This window comes from Osmerus eperlanus, chromosome 17 (genome assembly GCF_963692335.1).
Source record: "Osmerus eperlanus chromosome 17, fOsmEpe2.1, whole genome shotgun sequence".
In the NCBI taxonomy this organism is placed as follows: Eukaryota; Metazoa; Chordata; class Actinopteri; order Osmeriformes; family Osmeridae; genus Osmerus; species Osmerus eperlanus.
In genome coordinates this window covers 815,434-833,566 of record NC_085034.1, presented here as the reverse complement: position 1 = coordinate 833,566, position 18,133 = coordinate 815,434, and the positions used below count along the sequence as shown (strand labels likewise).

At 44.2% G+C, this 18,133-nt stretch overlaps 2 protein-coding genes across 3 annotated transcripts in view; both read left to right on the top strand.

Moving 5' to 3' along the window:
• ifng1 (interferon gamma 1) overlaps positions 1 to 2,222 on the top strand; it is a 2,734-nt gene extending 512 nt beyond the window's left edge. The window contains exons 2-4 of the mRNA XM_062482680.1: positions 519 to 590; positions 1,150 to 1,368; positions 1,783 to 2,222. Of these exons, the coding sequence (XP_062338664.1) occupies positions 519 to 590; positions 1,150 to 1,368; positions 1,783 to 1,926 (435 nt within the window). The 3' untranslated portion in view covers positions 1,927 to 2,222. The remainder of the gene's footprint in view (positions 1 to 518; positions 591 to 1,149; positions 1,369 to 1,782) is intronic.
• Positions 2,223 to 7,618: 5,396 nt separating this feature from the next.
• Positions 7,619 to 12,266, top strand: si:ch211-266a5.12 (uncharacterized protein LOC557488 homolog). 2 transcript variants are annotated; one of them, XM_062483588.1, is made up of 8 exons: positions 7,619 to 8,156; positions 8,442 to 8,510; positions 8,897 to 9,016; positions 9,103 to 9,159; positions 9,362 to 9,439; positions 9,859 to 10,060; positions 11,509 to 11,738; positions 11,890 to 12,266. In XM_062483588.1, the coding sequence occupies exons 1-6, from the start codon at positions 7,962 to 7,964 to the stop codon at positions 9,967 to 9,969; spliced, it is 630 nt and encodes a 209-aa protein (XP_062339572.1). In that variant the 5' UTR covers positions 7,619 to 7,961; the 3' UTR covers positions 9,970 to 10,060; positions 11,509 to 11,738; positions 11,890 to 12,266. The 2 variants fall into 2 exon arrangements, with proteins under 2 accessions (XP_062339572.1, XP_062339573.1); XM_062483589.1 differs by lacking the exons at positions 11,509 to 11,738; positions 11,890 to 12,266 and adding an exon at positions 10,420 to 10,795 and having other exon boundaries at positions 9,859 to 10,268.
• The last annotated feature ends 5,867 nt before the right edge of the window (positions 12,267 to 18,133 follow it).

Genomic DNA, 18,133 nt, shown 5'->3' with positions numbered 1-18,133 from the left:
AAATACAATGGCAGCTCTATTTTATGATGAATACAAATGTAAACGCAAATGCATCGTTAGATCGCAAGTGTCAGTCCTTGTCTGTAGGCTGGGCAATTACCCTGCTTCACCTGGACGTCCTGATGTCTGTGGGATGACTGGTACATGTTATGGACAGGGTCTGCGGACAGGGTCTGTGGACAGGGTCTGCGGTCGGTGTGACAGGCCAGTAGCACCTGTTAGCAACTGTTAGCTTTGCTGCCTACACATTCACAGCTATCTACTGAAACCAGATGAGATCATGGTGATGTCATCATCTGGATCCAGACAGCTCTTACTGTGAATCCTCCAAGCCCTTTCTGAATGTGGTGTTGGGTTCGGCTGCCTGATGGGGACCCAGGCTCTCTGAAGACCCAACCACCTCCACAACCTCCTACTCACACTAAACCCTACATTACTGGGTTCTGACACAACACCGGAAACAACAACAGAACAACTGATCAAACAACTGCTCTCTCTCTTCTTCTCTCTCTCTGTAGAAACTTCAAGAGAACAAGCGTTCCTGGGGTTCTCCTGTGTTTCCTGCAGAGCTCCTCAACTCTAAGTTGGAGGTAAGATCCTTGAGAATAACTCTCCCCTCCCCTCACCTCACCTCACCTCAAAACAAACATACAACACAGAAAACAGACATCAGCAGACATGAACATCTACTTACACATGTCACATATAATGCCTATATTTAATACACGTGTAATGCATACGTACTTACACATACATACACTGTAAATTAAAATAGTATCTGAATTCAAATGCTTTTTGTCTCCCTCTGTCTTTGCCCCCCACCCACTCACTATTCCACTGGTCTTCCTCTCTTTCTCTCTCCCTCCATCTCTTTCTCTCTCTCTCCCTCTCTTTCTCTCTCTCTCCATCTCTTTCTCTCTCTCTCCCTCTCTTTCTCTCTCTCTCCCTCTCTTTCTCTCTCTCTCCATCTCTCTCCCTCTCTCTATCTCTCCCTCTCTCCTTCACTCTCTCCCTCTCTTTCCCCCTCTCTCTCTCTTTCCCTCTCCCTCTCTCTCCCTCCCTCTCTCCCTCTCTCTCTCTTTCCCTCTCCCTCTCTCTCCCTCCCTCTCTCCCTCTCTCTCTCTCTCTCTCTCTCTCTCCCTCTCTCAGGATTCAGAAAAGGCGGTCCTTATGGGCCTGGCCCTGGAGGTGTATGAGAAGATTCTGGGGCAGATGGCGGGGCAGGAGGGGGGGCAGCAGGGGGAGGGGGGGCAGGAAGGAGACCAGACCCGGGCTCAGATCCTGAAGAGAATCAAAGAAATCCAGAAGCACTACTTCCCTCGCCACGAGGATGTTGGGAAGGTTGTGAAAAAGCTCTGGAACATTAAGGTGAGTGTTCTGACAGTACCTGCAGGGGCTGAGGCACAGGCTGGGGCTGTTAGGCTGGGGGTGAGGCTGTGGGTGAGGCTGGGGGTGAGGCTGGGGGTGAGGCTGGGGGCGGGGCTGGGGGTGAGGCTGGAGGTGAGGCTGGGGGTGAGGCTGGGGGTGAGGCTGGGGGCGGGGCTGGGGGTGAGGCTGGAGGTGAGGCTGGGGGTGAGGCTGGGGGTGGGGCTGGGGGCGGGGCTGGAAGCTAGGGCTGGGACTCACTGAGTCTCATTCTCTCCCTCCCTCTCCCTCCCTCCCTCCCTCCCTCTCTCCCTCCCTCCCTCCCTCCCTCCCTCCCTCCCTCCCTCCCTCCCTCCCTCTCTCTCTCTCTCCCTCCCTCCCTCCCTCTCTCCCTCCCTCCCTCCCTCCCTCCGTCAGACTGATGATGTGCAGGTGCAGAGTAACTCCCTGTGGGAGCTGAAGAGGGTGTACGAGGAGGCTTCCCGCCTGGGGAACCATTTCAAGAGGCTTCAGATGAGGAGGAGACGACATGCTCAGAGGACCCTAACCCCCCGGGGATAGTCCCTCCGGCCCGGCCAACCCCAACCTCTCCCCAACCTCTCCCCAACCTCTCCCCAACCTCTCCCCAACCTCTCCCCAACCTCTCCCCAACCTCTCCCCAACCTCTCCCCAACCTCTCCCTGAGATACAGCAATTTTTTTTACTAAATTCTATTTATTCTATTTTATAATATATAATATAATAATAATTTATTTTAATAATATAGTTTTTCACATTGTACACAATGGTATATTATCGTTGTTAACATAATCTGATTTTTTTAATTATCAATAAATTAAATGTATTTATCACTGTAAGTGGACTGGGGAATCTCGATGACTAAATAAACTGACATGAATGAGGAAACATGTTGTGAGGATTTAAACTTTTAATGGCTGACAGACACACACACGCACACACACAGACACACACACACACACACATACACAAGCACAGTCACAGTACACACACACACACAAACATACACAGAGAGGCATCATACACCCAAGAGGAAACATTGCAAGTTGGAGAAAGCATAGTTGATGAGTCATGACTACTGTCATACAGTCTGAAGAAACAGAAACTATGAGAGGCCGTATAGGCCATAATTCATACTTGGTCTCACATACATGCCATGACCTCACATATATACCATTATACTCTCACATATATACCATTATACTCTCACGTATATACCATTATACTCTCACATATACACCATTATACTCTCACATACACGCCATGACCTCACATATATACCATTATACTTTCACATATATACCATTATTCTCTCACATATACACCATTATACTCTCACATATACACTATTATACTCTCACATATACACCATTATACTCTCACATATACACCATTATACTCTCACATATATACCATTATACTCTCACGTATATACCATTATACTCTCACATATATACCATTATACTCTCACATATATACCATTATACTCTCACATATACACCATTATACTCTCACATATACACCATTATACTCTCACATATACATCATTATACTCTCACATATACACCATTATACTCTTGCACATAAACTGGCATACTCTCTTACACACACAAAAATACCGTCTTATATGCACCATCATACTAAAGTATGACAATATATGTAAGAGACAAATAGTATGTGTGAAACAGAATGTTACTATATGCAAGAGAATAACAGGATGTGTAAGAGAGAATACTTATCTATGTGAGAGAGAATACTTGTCTATGTGAGAGAGAATACTTGTCTATGTGAGAGAGAATACTTGTCTATGTGAGAGAGAATACTTGTCTATGTGAGAGAGAATACTTGTCTATGTAAGAGAGAATACTTGTCTATGTGAGAGAGAATACTTGTCTATATGAGAGAGAATACTTGTCTATGTGAGAGAGTTTGATTGAAACGGAAGGCAGTTTGATTGAAAAGGAAGTAGTACTGAATTCTCAGTTCCTGATTGGCTTACACATGAAGAAGGATTTGGGGTAGATGTAGCTAACGCCCACCTTCCCTATCAAGACGAGACTGAGTGACATGACAAGATGGATTCATCAATAACATTTTGCATACTCCAAATCCTAAGGCGTCATTGTCAGAAATGTTGTATCAAGGGCGACAGCCATACGCGGGGGCTGTTTCTAACGCTAACGTTGACAATGAAATGCGCCGGCTCTTCAGACCTGGATCAGGTGCATCAAGGAGCGGCTATCAAGGAGCGGCTGCTGGATCCAGGATCCAGCATTTCATCGTTAGCGTTAGAAATAGCCACTGTGGATGGCTGTCGTCTTTGATTCCAACATTTCTGACAACGATTCAAGCAAATCCACTAAAAAACTCAAATGTAGAATTCCATAGTTGTTTAGGAAGCTATACCGACCCCCACTACTTGAGTCAAAAGTCCTAGATCAGTTTTTCAATTGATGAAACAAACTATCATTTAAATTAAAGCCAATGCCTGTGTGAATACCGTCCCGTGGCACTGGGGTTTTAACCGTTGACGTCTTTAATTAGCCGAGTGGTCTTTACACCCTTGGCTATTAACCTAAACTTCAATGCCACAAACTGAACTTCAATCTGTTCACAACATTTTCCAGTTGGGACTTTTAAGATCCTATTTGAGTGTAGGCCCCTATGCCCGATGAGTGCCCGCACCCATTCACTGCAACAAAAGCTTCATGGATCCGACTCGGAATCTGAGTTTAGAGACGCTTGACAAAAAAAAATGTTTGGCGTGTGGTGCGTTTTGGAATTGTTAATGTGATGTGTTCCCATCGTATTTAAGTTTACAAAGAAGAGGTTTGTTAATGTGACTGTATACATATCTCACTCGTACTGGCTAATCAGCTAACATGTTAAAGTAGCCTAGTATACATCCAAAGTCGCTGTCGTGAAACTAGCCTCATTTTCACAAAAGGCTTCGAGGTCAAATTAAAAACCTTTAAAAACGTCTACATTTAGCAAATATTATTGTGCACAAGTATTTTAGTATAGTTAATATGTAATTTAATTCCATAATTTCCCCAGGAATAACTGTAAAAACGTAATTCAGGAACGGGTCTGTCCTCCCTACAATAACGCTGCAGCATTTGGAGTATAAAATGTTAATAAAATGTTATTAATGAGTCCAATGGCTTCATTAAGCCGCCCACTCTCTGCCATCTTATCATGTCACTCAGTCTCGTCTTGATAGGGAAGGTGGGCGTTAGCTACATCTACCCCAAATCCTTCTTCATGTGTAAGCCAATCAGGAACTGAGAATTCAGTACTACTTCCTTTTCAATCAAACTGCCTTCCGTTTCAATCAAACTCTCTCACATAGACAAGTATTCTCTCTCATATAGACAAGTATTCTCTCTCACATAGACAAGTATTCTCTCTCACATAGACAAGTATTCTCTCTCACATAGACAAGTATTCTCTCTCACATAGACAAGTATTCTCTCTCATATAGACAAGTATACTCTCTCACATACACAAGTATTCTCTCTCACATAGACAAGTATTCTCTCTCACATAAACAAGTATTCTCTCTCACATAGACAAGTATTCTCTCTCACATAGACAAGTATTCTCTCTCACATAGATAAGTATTCTCTCTTACACATCCTGTTATTCTCTTGCATATAGTAACATTCTGTTTCACACATACTATTTGTCTCTTACATATATTGTCATACTTTAGTATGATGGTGCATATAAGACGGTATTTTTGTGTGTGTAAGAGAGTATGCCAGTTTATGTGCAAGAGTATAATGGTGTATATGTGAGAGTATAATGGTATGTATGTGAGAGTATAATGGTATATATGTGAGAGTATAATGGTATATATGTGAGAGTATAATGGTGTATATGTGAGAGAATAATGGTATATATGTGAAAGTATAATGGTATATATGTGAGGTCATGGCGTGTATGTGAGAGTATAATGGTGTATATGTGAGAGTATAATGGTATATACGTGAGAGTATAATGGTATATATGTGAGAGTATAATGGTATATATGTGAGGTCATGGCATGTATGTGAGACCAAGTATGAATTATGGCCTATACGGCCTCTCATAGCCTCTCATATAAAAGCATTCTCTAAACATAGCACACATGCACACACGCACACACACACGCACACACTCAACAACTGTGTCACACACACATGCAGACACACACACACGCATGCACACACACACACACGCAGACATGTATGACAAAAAAGAAACTGGCACCATGCCTGTGAGGTGTGTGAACTGAGCTACCGCTGATGTTCTCACCAAACTGGCTCGGTGGCAGATAAGGGTCTTAAAGAATCTTTGCATCGCAGCGTTCAAAGCTGGGAGGAAGAAGGCCGCAAAAAGTCCTGCATCTATTGATTTCGTCTCAACAACAAAAGCTATCATGTTCTGGGTAATGAATACTGCTTCGGGATATTCATTGTGTTTTGATCCCTCAACCTGGGAACACAGCGGCTGGGAAGGTGCCAGAGGAAGAACCAGAATAACTGCCTCTTCCCAGCTGTTACGTAAGTAGGTCAGTGAAGGAGGAGAGAAGGAGGAAAGAAGGAGGAGAGAAGGAGGAGAGAAGGATTTATGCTGTCAAGACAATGCTTTTCATTTACGTAATTGGGAAATTATTTTGACCTGGCAAGCAACAACTACACAGTAGCATAAAAAAAAAAAATATATATATACAGTATATATATTGCATAAAACATACAACTATTTATAAAGATACAACAAACTGAAAATATACACTTTTCTCCAAAATGATACGCAGGGGGAAATTTAACCTAAAACCACTAGATCTGCAGTACATGCTCTAACCCCTAAGCTACAGTATACAGATGCATTCATGACTTATCACAAAAATAAATAGTTTATATCAATGGCTTGACACATAAATCCTACCTGTAGTATCCCTGCCGCGACCCAAACAATAGCTGTCTTAATCTAGAACAGTGATTCTTCACCACTGATCTAGAAGAAACCTGCTAATGACTGATGACAACAAACTTATTCAGAACAATGAATGGAAATGTCAGGGACTGTAACACACACGACAGGTTTGGAAAGCCCCAGGTGAGCACAATGCATTCAGGGTAAAGAGATTTCACCTGTCTCCTGCCTCTATCCACTCTCCTTGCGTTACTTCCTTCCAAAGAAAGACAGAAAGAAGGAAGGAAATAATCGAAATAATCGAATCCAGTGCATGAGAGCGTTGTTTAGCTGAGAGAGGGCAGGGGTCAAGGGTCAGCTCTCAGTTTATCAATACCTCTGTTGGTGTGTTTTATCATTACATCTATCAACATGCTTATCAAAGCTTCTATCAGCATGCATTTAAATACCTCCTTTAATGTGTTTATGAATACGTATGTTGACACCTCTATCAACAATCTTTCTATTGATACCTTGATTATGTTTAACATGAACATGTGTCTTTCAATCAGTGTTTGTGAAAAGGTGTGATAATGTAGGACAGAAAGTTTGACTCCAAGTTAATCTGAAACAACCATCGCATCACTCTCAAACCTTCTCATCTCCATACCTCATATCTCAACCTTTACAGCGTGCCTGGCTTTCTGAAGATGCTGAGGTGACCTGACCAGATGAAGGCCTCCCTCCAGCAGAGCGTGGGTGAAGGAGGTCACAGGGCCATGCTTCGCCTCAAACGTTCCTCTCAGGGTCCTCTGCCGCCCGCTCTCCTTCCTGCCCCCCTTCCTGCCCCCCTTCTCACAGAGCTCCTTCACTCTGCGGCTGGTTCACTATCTAGGACACACAGAGACCCTGACATACAGTGACCTGGATAGAGTTTTCCACCAATCACCACACGCTGTCTAACTACAAGCTGAGAGAGACTGAGAGACAGAGGGAGAGATAGAGAGAGGGAGACAAAGAGAGAGAGGGGTCATGGTGTTGAACCATCAGAACCGAGTACCTCTAGGCTTCTGGACCAGTGGGACCAGTAGGACCAGTGGGACCAGTAGGACCAGTGGAACCAGAAGAGGGTTCTGCTGAGCCGGGCAGGGAGGTCTGGACTCACTAGCATCCTCCTGCAGATGACCTACTTCATGGTGGGCGGGGAGAGAAGGGAGGGAGGAGGGAGAGAGAAAGAGGGAGGGAGTGGGGGAGTGGGGGAGGGAGGGAGGGAGAGATAGAGAGGGAGGAGAGTCAGGAAGTCTATATAAGTCAGGACTCAAAGGTGGAAGGCAGAAATAAGAACACAGTCAGTCAGGTAACTTGGCAGGCAGGTGTCGTCAGCCAGACAACCAGGTTATTAGAGAACCAGTCAGTGAGGTGTCCAGCCTAACAGGTAGCTAAAGAACCAGTCAGACGACCACCTAAATTAAGTTCCACAAGAAAGTTGCTTTCAGTTAGCTGAACGTATCTGTGCTCATTGGCGGAAGGAGAGACCTCACTGATCACAGAGACCCAGAGAGGACCAGACCAGGAGAGACCTCACTGCTCACAGAGACCCAGAGAGGACCAGGCCAGGACCAGGTCCAGAACCAGCACCAGAAGCAGCTCCAGGTCCGGTGGACTCCCCGGCAGACAGGATGCTGTCCAGGCTCCCGTGGCTGGTGAGGGCTCTAGTCCTCCTGACCCTCTGGGGGCAGCAGAGCGTGCAGGCCAGGAGAGGGCAGCAGAGCGTGCAGGCCAGGAGGGGAGCCAGGTGTGTGGAAGTGAGGGCTGCCTGCGCTGATCTGCACACTCTGGACAGACTGCTGCTGAAGATGGCCGACCATGGCATCGTGAGTACAGGACAATGTTATCTACAGCCACGTGGTTTAAATTTAACACTGCTGTAAACCCTAATGATATCATGTGACCCGCTGACTCATAGACTGACTGACTGACCGACTGGCTGGCAGGCTGACTGGCTGGCTGGCTAACTGACAGGCTGGCTAATGGTCAGGCTGGCTAACTGACTGACTGGCTGGCTGGAAGGCTGGCTGGCTAACTGACAGGGTGGCTAACTGACTGACTGGCTGGCAGGCTGACTGGCTGATCTGACCCTCTCTTTCCTCTCTGTCCAGAACGACTCGGTACATGATGAACGAATCCTTCTGGAGGTGAAGAACTTCCGCAAGATCAAACAGAAGAGGGTGAGAGAGAGACTGTGTTCAGCTAGGTCTACCCCCAGCGAGAGAGGAGAGAGAGAGACTGTGTTCAGCTAGGTCTACCCCCAGCGAGAGAGGAGAGAGAGAGACTGTGTTCAGCTAGGTCTACCCCCAGCGAGAGAGGAGAGAGAGAGACTGTGTTCAGCTAGGTCTACCCCCATCAAGAGAGGAGAGAGCGAGACTGTGTTGAAGAAGCAGGGAAACCAGCCAAGCCACAAGAACAGTCTAACATTATGTGTGTTTTCACCCCCTCTCATTTCATCCCAATTCTAAAATGTGGTCATGTGACACTCTCAGCCGAGTTCTCAAGATGTCCGTTTCTCCGACTTCGTCTGTGGTTCTAACGTGGAGGTTGTCGTTCCTCGTTCTAGATTCTCCACGGCTGTGTTCTGCTGAAGGTCCTGGACTTCTTTGAGGACGTTCTCCTGAACACAGCTGGACACCCTCACCTGAAGGCCTTCCTGCCCACCATGCAGCGATGCGTCAAAGTGGTAAGGCAAGGGAGGGCGGGCCAAGTTGTTCTCTGGTCCAATCACTTTGAGCCATCGACTCATCACTGTTTCCCATTGGCTTGCAGAAGGAGAAGAGTTGTGACGAACTGTACCACAAGACCAATTGGAACGCAGGGAACCAGGTAAATGGAACAATGTACTTGGTTCTAGTGCAAGCATTTGTTTATTAGGTTTTGCATGTTCATTTTGTTCCCTTCCATGATCTGACCTCAGTTTGTAATATCTGTTCTATGTCATATCCCCCCTGTGTTGGAGTTTGGGTTAATGTTCAACTTCCTGTCTGGGTCTGAGCCCAGTGTGACTCCAGTCTGTGTTGTGTTCCAGTCCCAGCCTCTGTCCAGTCTGAAACCCAAACACATGGCTGCTCTGCAGCTGCAGTTGCTTCAGTCTGCCAGCGAGAAGGTTGGTGGCATTCCTCAGACAAACATTCCATCAGGTTGTCCCAGCGTAGCATGTACGATTTTTCGTCAGAGTCACTTCCTCATGATCAGTCCCGTACCGGGGGTTGGAACTCATGTTGCATTCCTCAGACAAACATTCCATCAGGTTGTCCCAGCGTAGCAGGTGCGATCGCATCTCTCGTCAGAGTCACTTCCTCATGATCAGTCCCGTACCGGGGGTTGGAACTCATGTGCTCTGACTTGCCACCATGCGACCATCACCTTTACAAACACTGCTTTAACCTGCTACGCCACCGAAAAGTTAGCTCTTCGATAGCACTGGTGGGCAGTATTTATATTGAGGAGTTTAACCAATTCAACTCGATATACTGTTGAATAAATACTCATACAGTATTGTGCTGTTGCTTGGTGTGTGTTCAGCTGTCAGATCCCGGCGTGGTTAACAAGGCTCTGATGGAGATGCAGGGGCTGGTGAGGGGCTACGTGCTGGGGCAGGGTTGGCGTCGCTGGGAGAAGAGGAAGCAGGGGTGACATCACTTCCTGGACACGCCCACTTTACAAAAAATAGACAACCTCCGGAATGTCTCCCCCCCACGTCACCTTGGAGACGGACCTATGTCACCTTGGAGATGGACAGACGACGCCAGGTGGAAGAAGATGGTGCAGTCGTGTGTTCGTGTTCTTATGTATTCATCTAAAATATTGTTTTTTGTGAAAAAGCAATATTTGTCGACTCATGATATTGTAGTTAGTTTCACTTTTAAAAAGTGTTTTGAGTTTGTCTTTATCAGTAACAGTTGTGAAAGATTCAAAATGAGAATACTTATTAGGTCGCTGGTTCGATTCCCGGCCGTGTCAAATGACGTTGTGTCCTTGGGCAAGGCACTTCACCCTACTTGCCTCGGGGTGAATGTCCCTGTACTTACTGTAAGTCGCTCTGGGTAAGAGCGTCTGCTAAATGACTAGATGTAAATGTATTAGTATAAAATGTCTGTATTGTTGATGATGATACAAATAAGAAGAATTATGATGAGGATTAGGAAGATGATCTGGATGATTCCAACATTGTGTTTTAATTTCTGCTTATATTTTTGTATTTGCTTCTTGTCTGTGAAGCTGAGGTCAACTCTCTGAGTAACTTTACCAGAAGTGAAGAATAGATAAACATTGGTGTTGTACTTTCAATGAAAGGTTCAGTTTGTGACTGTGAAGACAGGCAGTAACGCTTGGATTAACCTCCTTGACTATAACACATTTCTTTTTTCTGTGAAAATATGAGGTGAGGTGAAAATATAGCTGGTGTGTGTGTTGATGTAACCTGCTTGTGTGCATGTACGTCCTCCAATTAAAATCTGGCAGCTGAAAAGTGTGTGTGTCCAAACATGAGAGAGTGTGTGTCCAAGCATGAGTGTGTGTATGTATGCAAGTGTGTGTGCATATGTGTGTGTGTGTGTGTGTGTGTGTAGTTCTGGAAAACTCCAGAGAAGCTGGGCTTTCATGAAGCGATTCGATGTCGAGCGTGTTGATTGTTGAGTGTCGTGAGGGTTCAGTGCTTGCTCAAGGTCAGGTATGTGATTAACCCTTGTGTTATCTTCGGGTCATTCTGACCCATCAGTCATTGTGACCCACCGTCGTATTGCGACAAATTTACCTCATACAAAAACAAAGTGAAGCATTTTCTTTTAACTGTCGGGCTGTCTCAGACCCCCCACATTGGAATGGTTAAAAGAAAATAATTTTTATTTGTTTTTGTATTGGGTAAAATTGGGTAAACACAACAATGGTTCGTTATGAACCTTTGGGTCATGTGACCCGAAGGCAGCACGAGGGTTAACAGATCCCGTGATAAAACTGGTAACACAACACGTTCACTTCAAGGTTAAAGATAAGTTTACACTGTGCATCTGATTATTTACACAGATACACCCACATGCAGTACATATACACATAGACACACACATAGACGGTTGGCGTCGCTGGGAGAAGAGGAAGCAGGGGTGACATCACTTCCTGGACACGCCCACTTTACAAAAAATAGACAACCTCCGGAATGTCTCCCCCCCACGTCACCTTGGAGACGGACCTATGTCACCTTGGAGATGGACAGACGACGCCAGGTGGAAGAAGATGGTGCAGTCGTGTGTTCGTGTTCTTATGTATTCATCTAAAATATTGTTTTTTGTGAAAAAGCAATATTTGTCGACTCATGATATTGTAGTTAGTTTCACTTTTAAAAAGTGTTTTGAGTTTGTCTTTATCAGTAACAGTTGTGAAAGATTCAAAATGAGAATACTTATTAGGTCGCTGGTTCGATTCCCGGCCGTGTCAAATGACGTTGTGTCCTTGGGCAAGGCACTTCACCCTACTTGCCTCGGGGTGAATGTCCCTGTACTTACTGTAAGTCGCTCTGGGTAAGAGCGTCTGCTAAATGACTAGATGTAAATGTATTAGTATAAAATGTCTGTATTGTTGATGATGATACAAATAAGAAGAATTATGATGAGGATTAGGAAGATGATCTGGATGATTCCAACATTGTGTTTTAATTTCTGCTTATATTTTTGTATTTGCTTCTTGTCTGTGAAGCTGAGGTCAACTCTCTGAGTAACTTTACCAGAAGTGAAGAATAGATAAACATTGGTGTTGTACTTTCAATGAAAGGTTCAGTTTGTGACTGTGAAGACAGGCAGTAACGCTTGGATTAACCTCCTTGACTATAACACATTTCTTTTTTCTGTGAAAATATGAGGTGAGGTGAAAATATAGCTGGTGTGTGTGTTGATGTAACCTGCTTGTGTGCATGTACGTCCTCCAATTAAAATCTGGCAGCTGAAAAGTGTGTGTCCAAACATGAGAGAGTGTGTGTCCAAGCATGAGTGTGTGTATGTATGCAAGTGCATGTGCATATGTGTGTGTGTGTGTGTGTGTGTGTAGTTCTGGAAAACTCCAGAGAAGCTGGGCTTTCATGAAGCGATTCGATGTCGAGCGTGTTGATTGTTGAGTGTCGTGAGGGTTCAGTGCTTGCTCAAGGTCAGGTATGTGATTAACCCTTGTGTTATCTTCGGGTCATTCTGACCCATCAGTCATTGTGACCCACCGTCGTATTGCGACAAATTTACCTCATACAAAAACAAAGTGAAGCATTTTCTTTTAACTGTCGGGCTGTCTCAGACCCCCCACATTGGAATGGTTAAAAGAAAATAATTTTTATTTGTTTTTGTATTGGGTAAAATTGGGTAAACACAACAATGGTTCGTTATGAACCTTTGGGTCATGTGACCCGAAGGCAGCACGAGGGTTAACAGATCCCGTGATAAAACTGGTAACACAACACGTTCACTTCAAGGTTAAAGATAAGTTTACACTGTGCATCTGATTATTTACACAGATACACCCACATGCAGTACATATACACATAGACACACACATAGACGGTTGGCGTCGCTGGGAGAAGAGGAAGCAGGGGTGACATCACTTCCTGGACACGCCCACTTTACAAAAAATAGACAACCTCCGGAATGTCTCCCCCCCACGTCACCTTGGAGACGGACCTATGTCACCTTGGAGATGGACAGACGACGCCAGGTGGAAGAAGATGGTGCAGTCGTGTGTTCGTGTTCTTATGTATTCATCTAAAATATTGTTTTTTGTGAAAAAGCAATATTTGTCGACTCATGATATTGTAGTTAGTTTCACTTTTAAAAAGTGTTTTGAGTTTGTCTTTATCAGTAACAGTTGTGAAAGATTCAAAATGAGAATACTTATTAGGTCGCTGGTTCGATTCCCGGCCGTGTCAAATGACGTTGTGTCCTTGGGCAAGGCACTTCACCCTACTTGCCTCGGGGTGAATGTCCCTGTACTTACTGTAAGTCGCTCTGGGTAAGAGCGTCTGCTAAATGACTAGATGTAAATGTATTAGTATAAAATGTCTGTATTGTTGATGATGATACAAATAAGAAGAATTATGATGAGGATTAGGAAGATGATCTGGATGATTCCAACATTGTGTTTTAATTTCTGCTTATATTTTTGTATTTGCTTCTTGTCTGTGAAGCTGAGGTCAACTCTCTGAGTAACTTTACCAGAAGTGAAGAATAGATAAACATTGGTGTTGTACTTTCAATGAAAGGTTCAGTTTGTGACTGTGAAGACAGGCAGTAACGCTTGGATTAACCTCCTTGACTATAACACATTTCTTTTTTCTGTGAAAATATGAGGTGAGGTGAAAATATAGCTGGTGTGTGTGTTGATGTAACCTGCTTGTGTGCATGTACGTCCTCCAATTAAAATCTGGCAGCTGAAAAGTGTGTGTGTCCAAACATGAGAGAGTGTGTGTCCAAGCATGAGTGTGTGTATGTATGCAAGTGCATGTGCATATGTGTGTGTGTGTGTGTGTGTGTGTAGTTCTGGAAAACTCCAGAGAAGCTGGGCTTTCATGAAGCGATTCGATGTCGAGCGTGTTGATTGTTGAGTGTCGTGAGGGTTCAGTGCTTGCTCAAGGTCAGGTATGTGATTAACCCTTGTGTTATCTTCGGGTCATTCTGACCCATCAGTCATTGTGACCCACCGTCGTATTGCGACAAATTTACCTCATACAAAAACAAAGTGAAGCATTTTCTTTTAACTGTCGGGCTGTCTCAGACCCCCCACATTGGAATGGTTAAAAGAAAATAATTTTTATTTGTTTTTGTATTGGGTAAAATTGGGTAAACACAACAATGGTTCGTTATGAACCTTTGGGTCATGTGACCCGAAGGCAGCACGAGGGTTAACAGATCCCGTGATAAAACTGGTAACACAACACGTTCACTTCAAGGTTAAAGATAAGTTTACACTGTGCATCTGATTATTTACACAGATACACCCACATGCAGTACATATACACATAGACACACACATAGACGGTTGGCGTCGCTGGGAGAAGAGGAAGCAGGGGTGACATCACTTCCTGGACACGCCCACTTTACAAAAAATAGACAACCTCCGGAATGTCTCCCCCCCACGTCACCTTGGAGACGGACCTATGTCACCTTGGAGATGGACAGACGACGCCAGGTGGAAGAAGATGGTGCAGTCGTGTGTTCGTGTTCTTATGTATTCATCTAAAATATTGTTTTTTGTGAAAAAGCAATATTTGTCGACTCATGATATTGTAGTTAGTTTCACTTTTAAAAAGTGTTTTGAGTTTGTCTTTATCAGTAACAGTTGTGAAAGATTCAAAATGAGAATACTTATTAGGTCGCTGGTTCGATTCCCGGCCGTGTCAAATGACGTTGTGTCCTTGGGCAAGGCACTTCACCCTACTTGCCTCGGGGTGAATGTCCCTGTACTTACTGTAAGTCGCTCTGGGTAAGAGCGTCTGCTAAATGACTAGATGTAAATGTATTAGTATAAAATGTCTGTATTGTTGATGATGATACAAATAAGAAGAATTATGATGAGGATTAGGAAGATGATCTGGATGATTCCAACATTGTGTTTTAATTTCTGCTTATATTTTTGTATTTGCTTCTTGTCTGTGAAGCTGAGGTCAACTCTCTGAGTAACTTTACCAGAAGTGAAGAATAGATAAACATTGGTGTTGTACTTTCAATGAAAGGTTCAGTTTGTGACTGTGAAGACAGGCAGTAACGCTTGGATTAACCTCCTTGACTATAACACATTTCTTTTTTCTGTGAAAATATGAGGTGAGGTGAAAATATAGCTGGTGTGTGTGTTGATGTAACCTGCTTGTGTGCATGTACGTCCTCCAATTAAAATCTGGCAGCTGAAAAGTGTGTGTGTCCAAACATGAGAGAGTGTGTGTCCAAGCATGAGTGTGTGTATGTATGCAAGTGCGTGTGCATATGTGTGTGTGTGTGTGTGTGTGTGTAGTTCTGGAAAACTCCAGAGAAGCTGGGCTTTCATGAAGCGATTCGATGTCGAGCGTGTTGATTGTTGAGTGTCGTGAGGGTTCAGTGCTTGCTCAAGGTCAGGTATGTGATTAACCCTTGTGTTATCTTCGGGTCATTCTGACCCATCAGTCATTGTGACCCACCGTCGTATTGCGACAAATTTACCTCATACAAAAACAAAGTGAAGCATTTTCTTTTAACTGTCGGGCTGTCTCAGACCCCCCACATTGGAATGGTTAAAAGAAAATAATTTTTATTTGTTTTTGTATTGGGTAAAATTGGGTAAACACAACAATGGTTCGTTATGAACCTTTGGGTCATGTGACCCGAAGGCAGCACGAGGGTTAACAGATCCCGTGATAAAACTGGTAACACAACACGTTCACTTCAAGGTTAAAGATAAGTTTACACTGTGCATCTGATTATTTACACAGATACACCCACATGCAGTACATATACACATAGACACACACACACACACATACACACATAGACACACACACACACACACACACATTTGTGACTCATATGAAACTAATTGAACAAACAGTGACAAAGTGCATAGCAACACTTTAAACAAACACTGGTGCAAACATAATGGTGATCAAAGACTTGCCTAGCAATGGGGCAGTGTGCATATGTGTGTGAGTGTGTGTGTGTGTGTGTGTGTGTGTGTGTGTATGTGTGAGTGTGTGTGTGTGTGTGTGTGTGTGTGTGTGAGTGTGTGTGTGTGTCTGTGCCATTGTTTAGCCTTCCACAGTGTGAGTGCTTGCATGCGTGACCAGGTAAATACCTGTATCTATACACACTCAGGGCCACAGTGTGTGTGTATTGTGTGTGTGTGTTCATTTGTCAATGTAAACTGCAGTTATATACTTGTGTAATGTAGTTACATGGATGTATACGTTTAGTTATTATCTGTGTGTGTCTGTCTCTATAAATATGAGAACGTTGGATAACAAATACATTTGTATTTCCACTCCTGCTTAATATGAACCTTTGTTCTTTAATGCCAATGAAGCCCACTGGATTGAAAATTGAATTGAACAAGAAAAATTAACATGAGTTGCACATTGCATTTGGCTGACCTTTCACCTCTACCCCCCGACCCCTGCCTGTGCCCCTGGGACAGCATCAGAAACCCCCTGTGTCATTAGCTGTCAGTGCTGGTAAACCCTCCTCAGGTTTACGAGAAACTCCACCCGACCACACTGTGACTGTCAGCTCCGGATGACAGTCACAGTGGGGTATTCACCGTGTGTGTGTACCTGTGTGTGTGTGTGAGTGTGTGTGTACTGTTAAAGTCTCAGAGCTGTTCCTGAGAAAAGGCTGCTGACTGTCAACTCTTACAGGCCCCTGAACACAGCCCTGATTGGCCAGCTCAACAGGAAGCACAGGAAGTGAGGCAGCCACCTAGGAACTACTATTCTCAGAAAAGAAAACCATGAACCATCTAAAAATTCACCTCTCTCTCCCTCTCCCTCGCTTACTCTCTCTCTCTCCATTCATCTAAGGCCAGCGCTGTCCTCGGACGCCCCTGAGACACAGTGCAGGTGGTGGGAGAGAGGAGGATGGTAGCAAAGCTATCATCAATGATGGACAATGATTCCCACCTTATGCAGGACACTGTCTCTGCACTGAGCAGCTCCTTCAGCGACCCGCTCCTTCACCCTAAGTGCGTGAAGGAGCGGTAGGCCTACCGCAGGACCTTCCTTCCTGCTGCTGTGAGACTGTACAACCAGCACTGCTCTACACACACAAACACACACAGGACTCAACCACTCTAAAGAACTCATATTTATATTTTTCTATCCATATGCAACTAGTGTTATCTTTTTATCATTATATATTGTACAAATTGTATTATTTATTATATATACTCTTTTGTCCACTTTGCTGCTGTAATGCTTGAATTTCTTCATTGTGGGACGAATAAAGATATAACTTTTCTTATCTTATCTCTCTGTCTCACAGTCTACGTGACTGAAGTTTCAATTTCAGGTCGTTGGCAGGAAATACTATTGTTAAAACTCTGAAAGTAATATCCACAGATAGTGTTGCACAGTCCTCTTTGTGTTTTCAACATTAGAGTACCATGATGAAACTATTCTCCTGTCTTGATTTCATTGTGATTTATTTGATTTTATCAACATTAATTAACAACAGATTCATAGATATATATAGCATGTGTGTGTGTATTTTGTTTACGAAGCACCTACAATAATGTCATGTATTTCTTTCGCAGACACTTATCTCAGGCAACGTACAAGGGGGGGTTTGAACCAGACGATCTTCAACCCTGAGAGACACCCTGCCCTTCATGTTCCACGTTTCCCTCTTCCTACACACCTGGTTCAAATGACTGGATCATTCATCAAGCTCTGCAGAATCATGATAACGACCCGTTCATTTGAAGCAGGTGTGTTAGAGCAGGGAAACATCTAAACCGGGGCTGCCCAGCCCAGCTGCTGGAGATCTACCCTCCGGTAGGTTTACACTCCAACCTCAGCTGCAACAAACAGGATTCATTTTATCAACTTGATCTTCATTGACATCCTGTCTGCTGGTTTAGGGTTGGAATGTAAATGTTCAGGATTGTAGCTTTTCAGGAACAGGGTTGGTCAAGGACCTGCAGGGCAGGTGCCCCGGCACCAGGGCCAAAGAGCAGACAAGGTGACATAGCTACATCTCTCTCTCTCTCTGTTGCACATTTTCCAGCTCCAGCTTGGCATGTTTGCTAGGTGGGTGATGGGGCTGTTCGTGGCTGCTGTTGGTTTAACTGAAAGCTGGGATGAATCAGA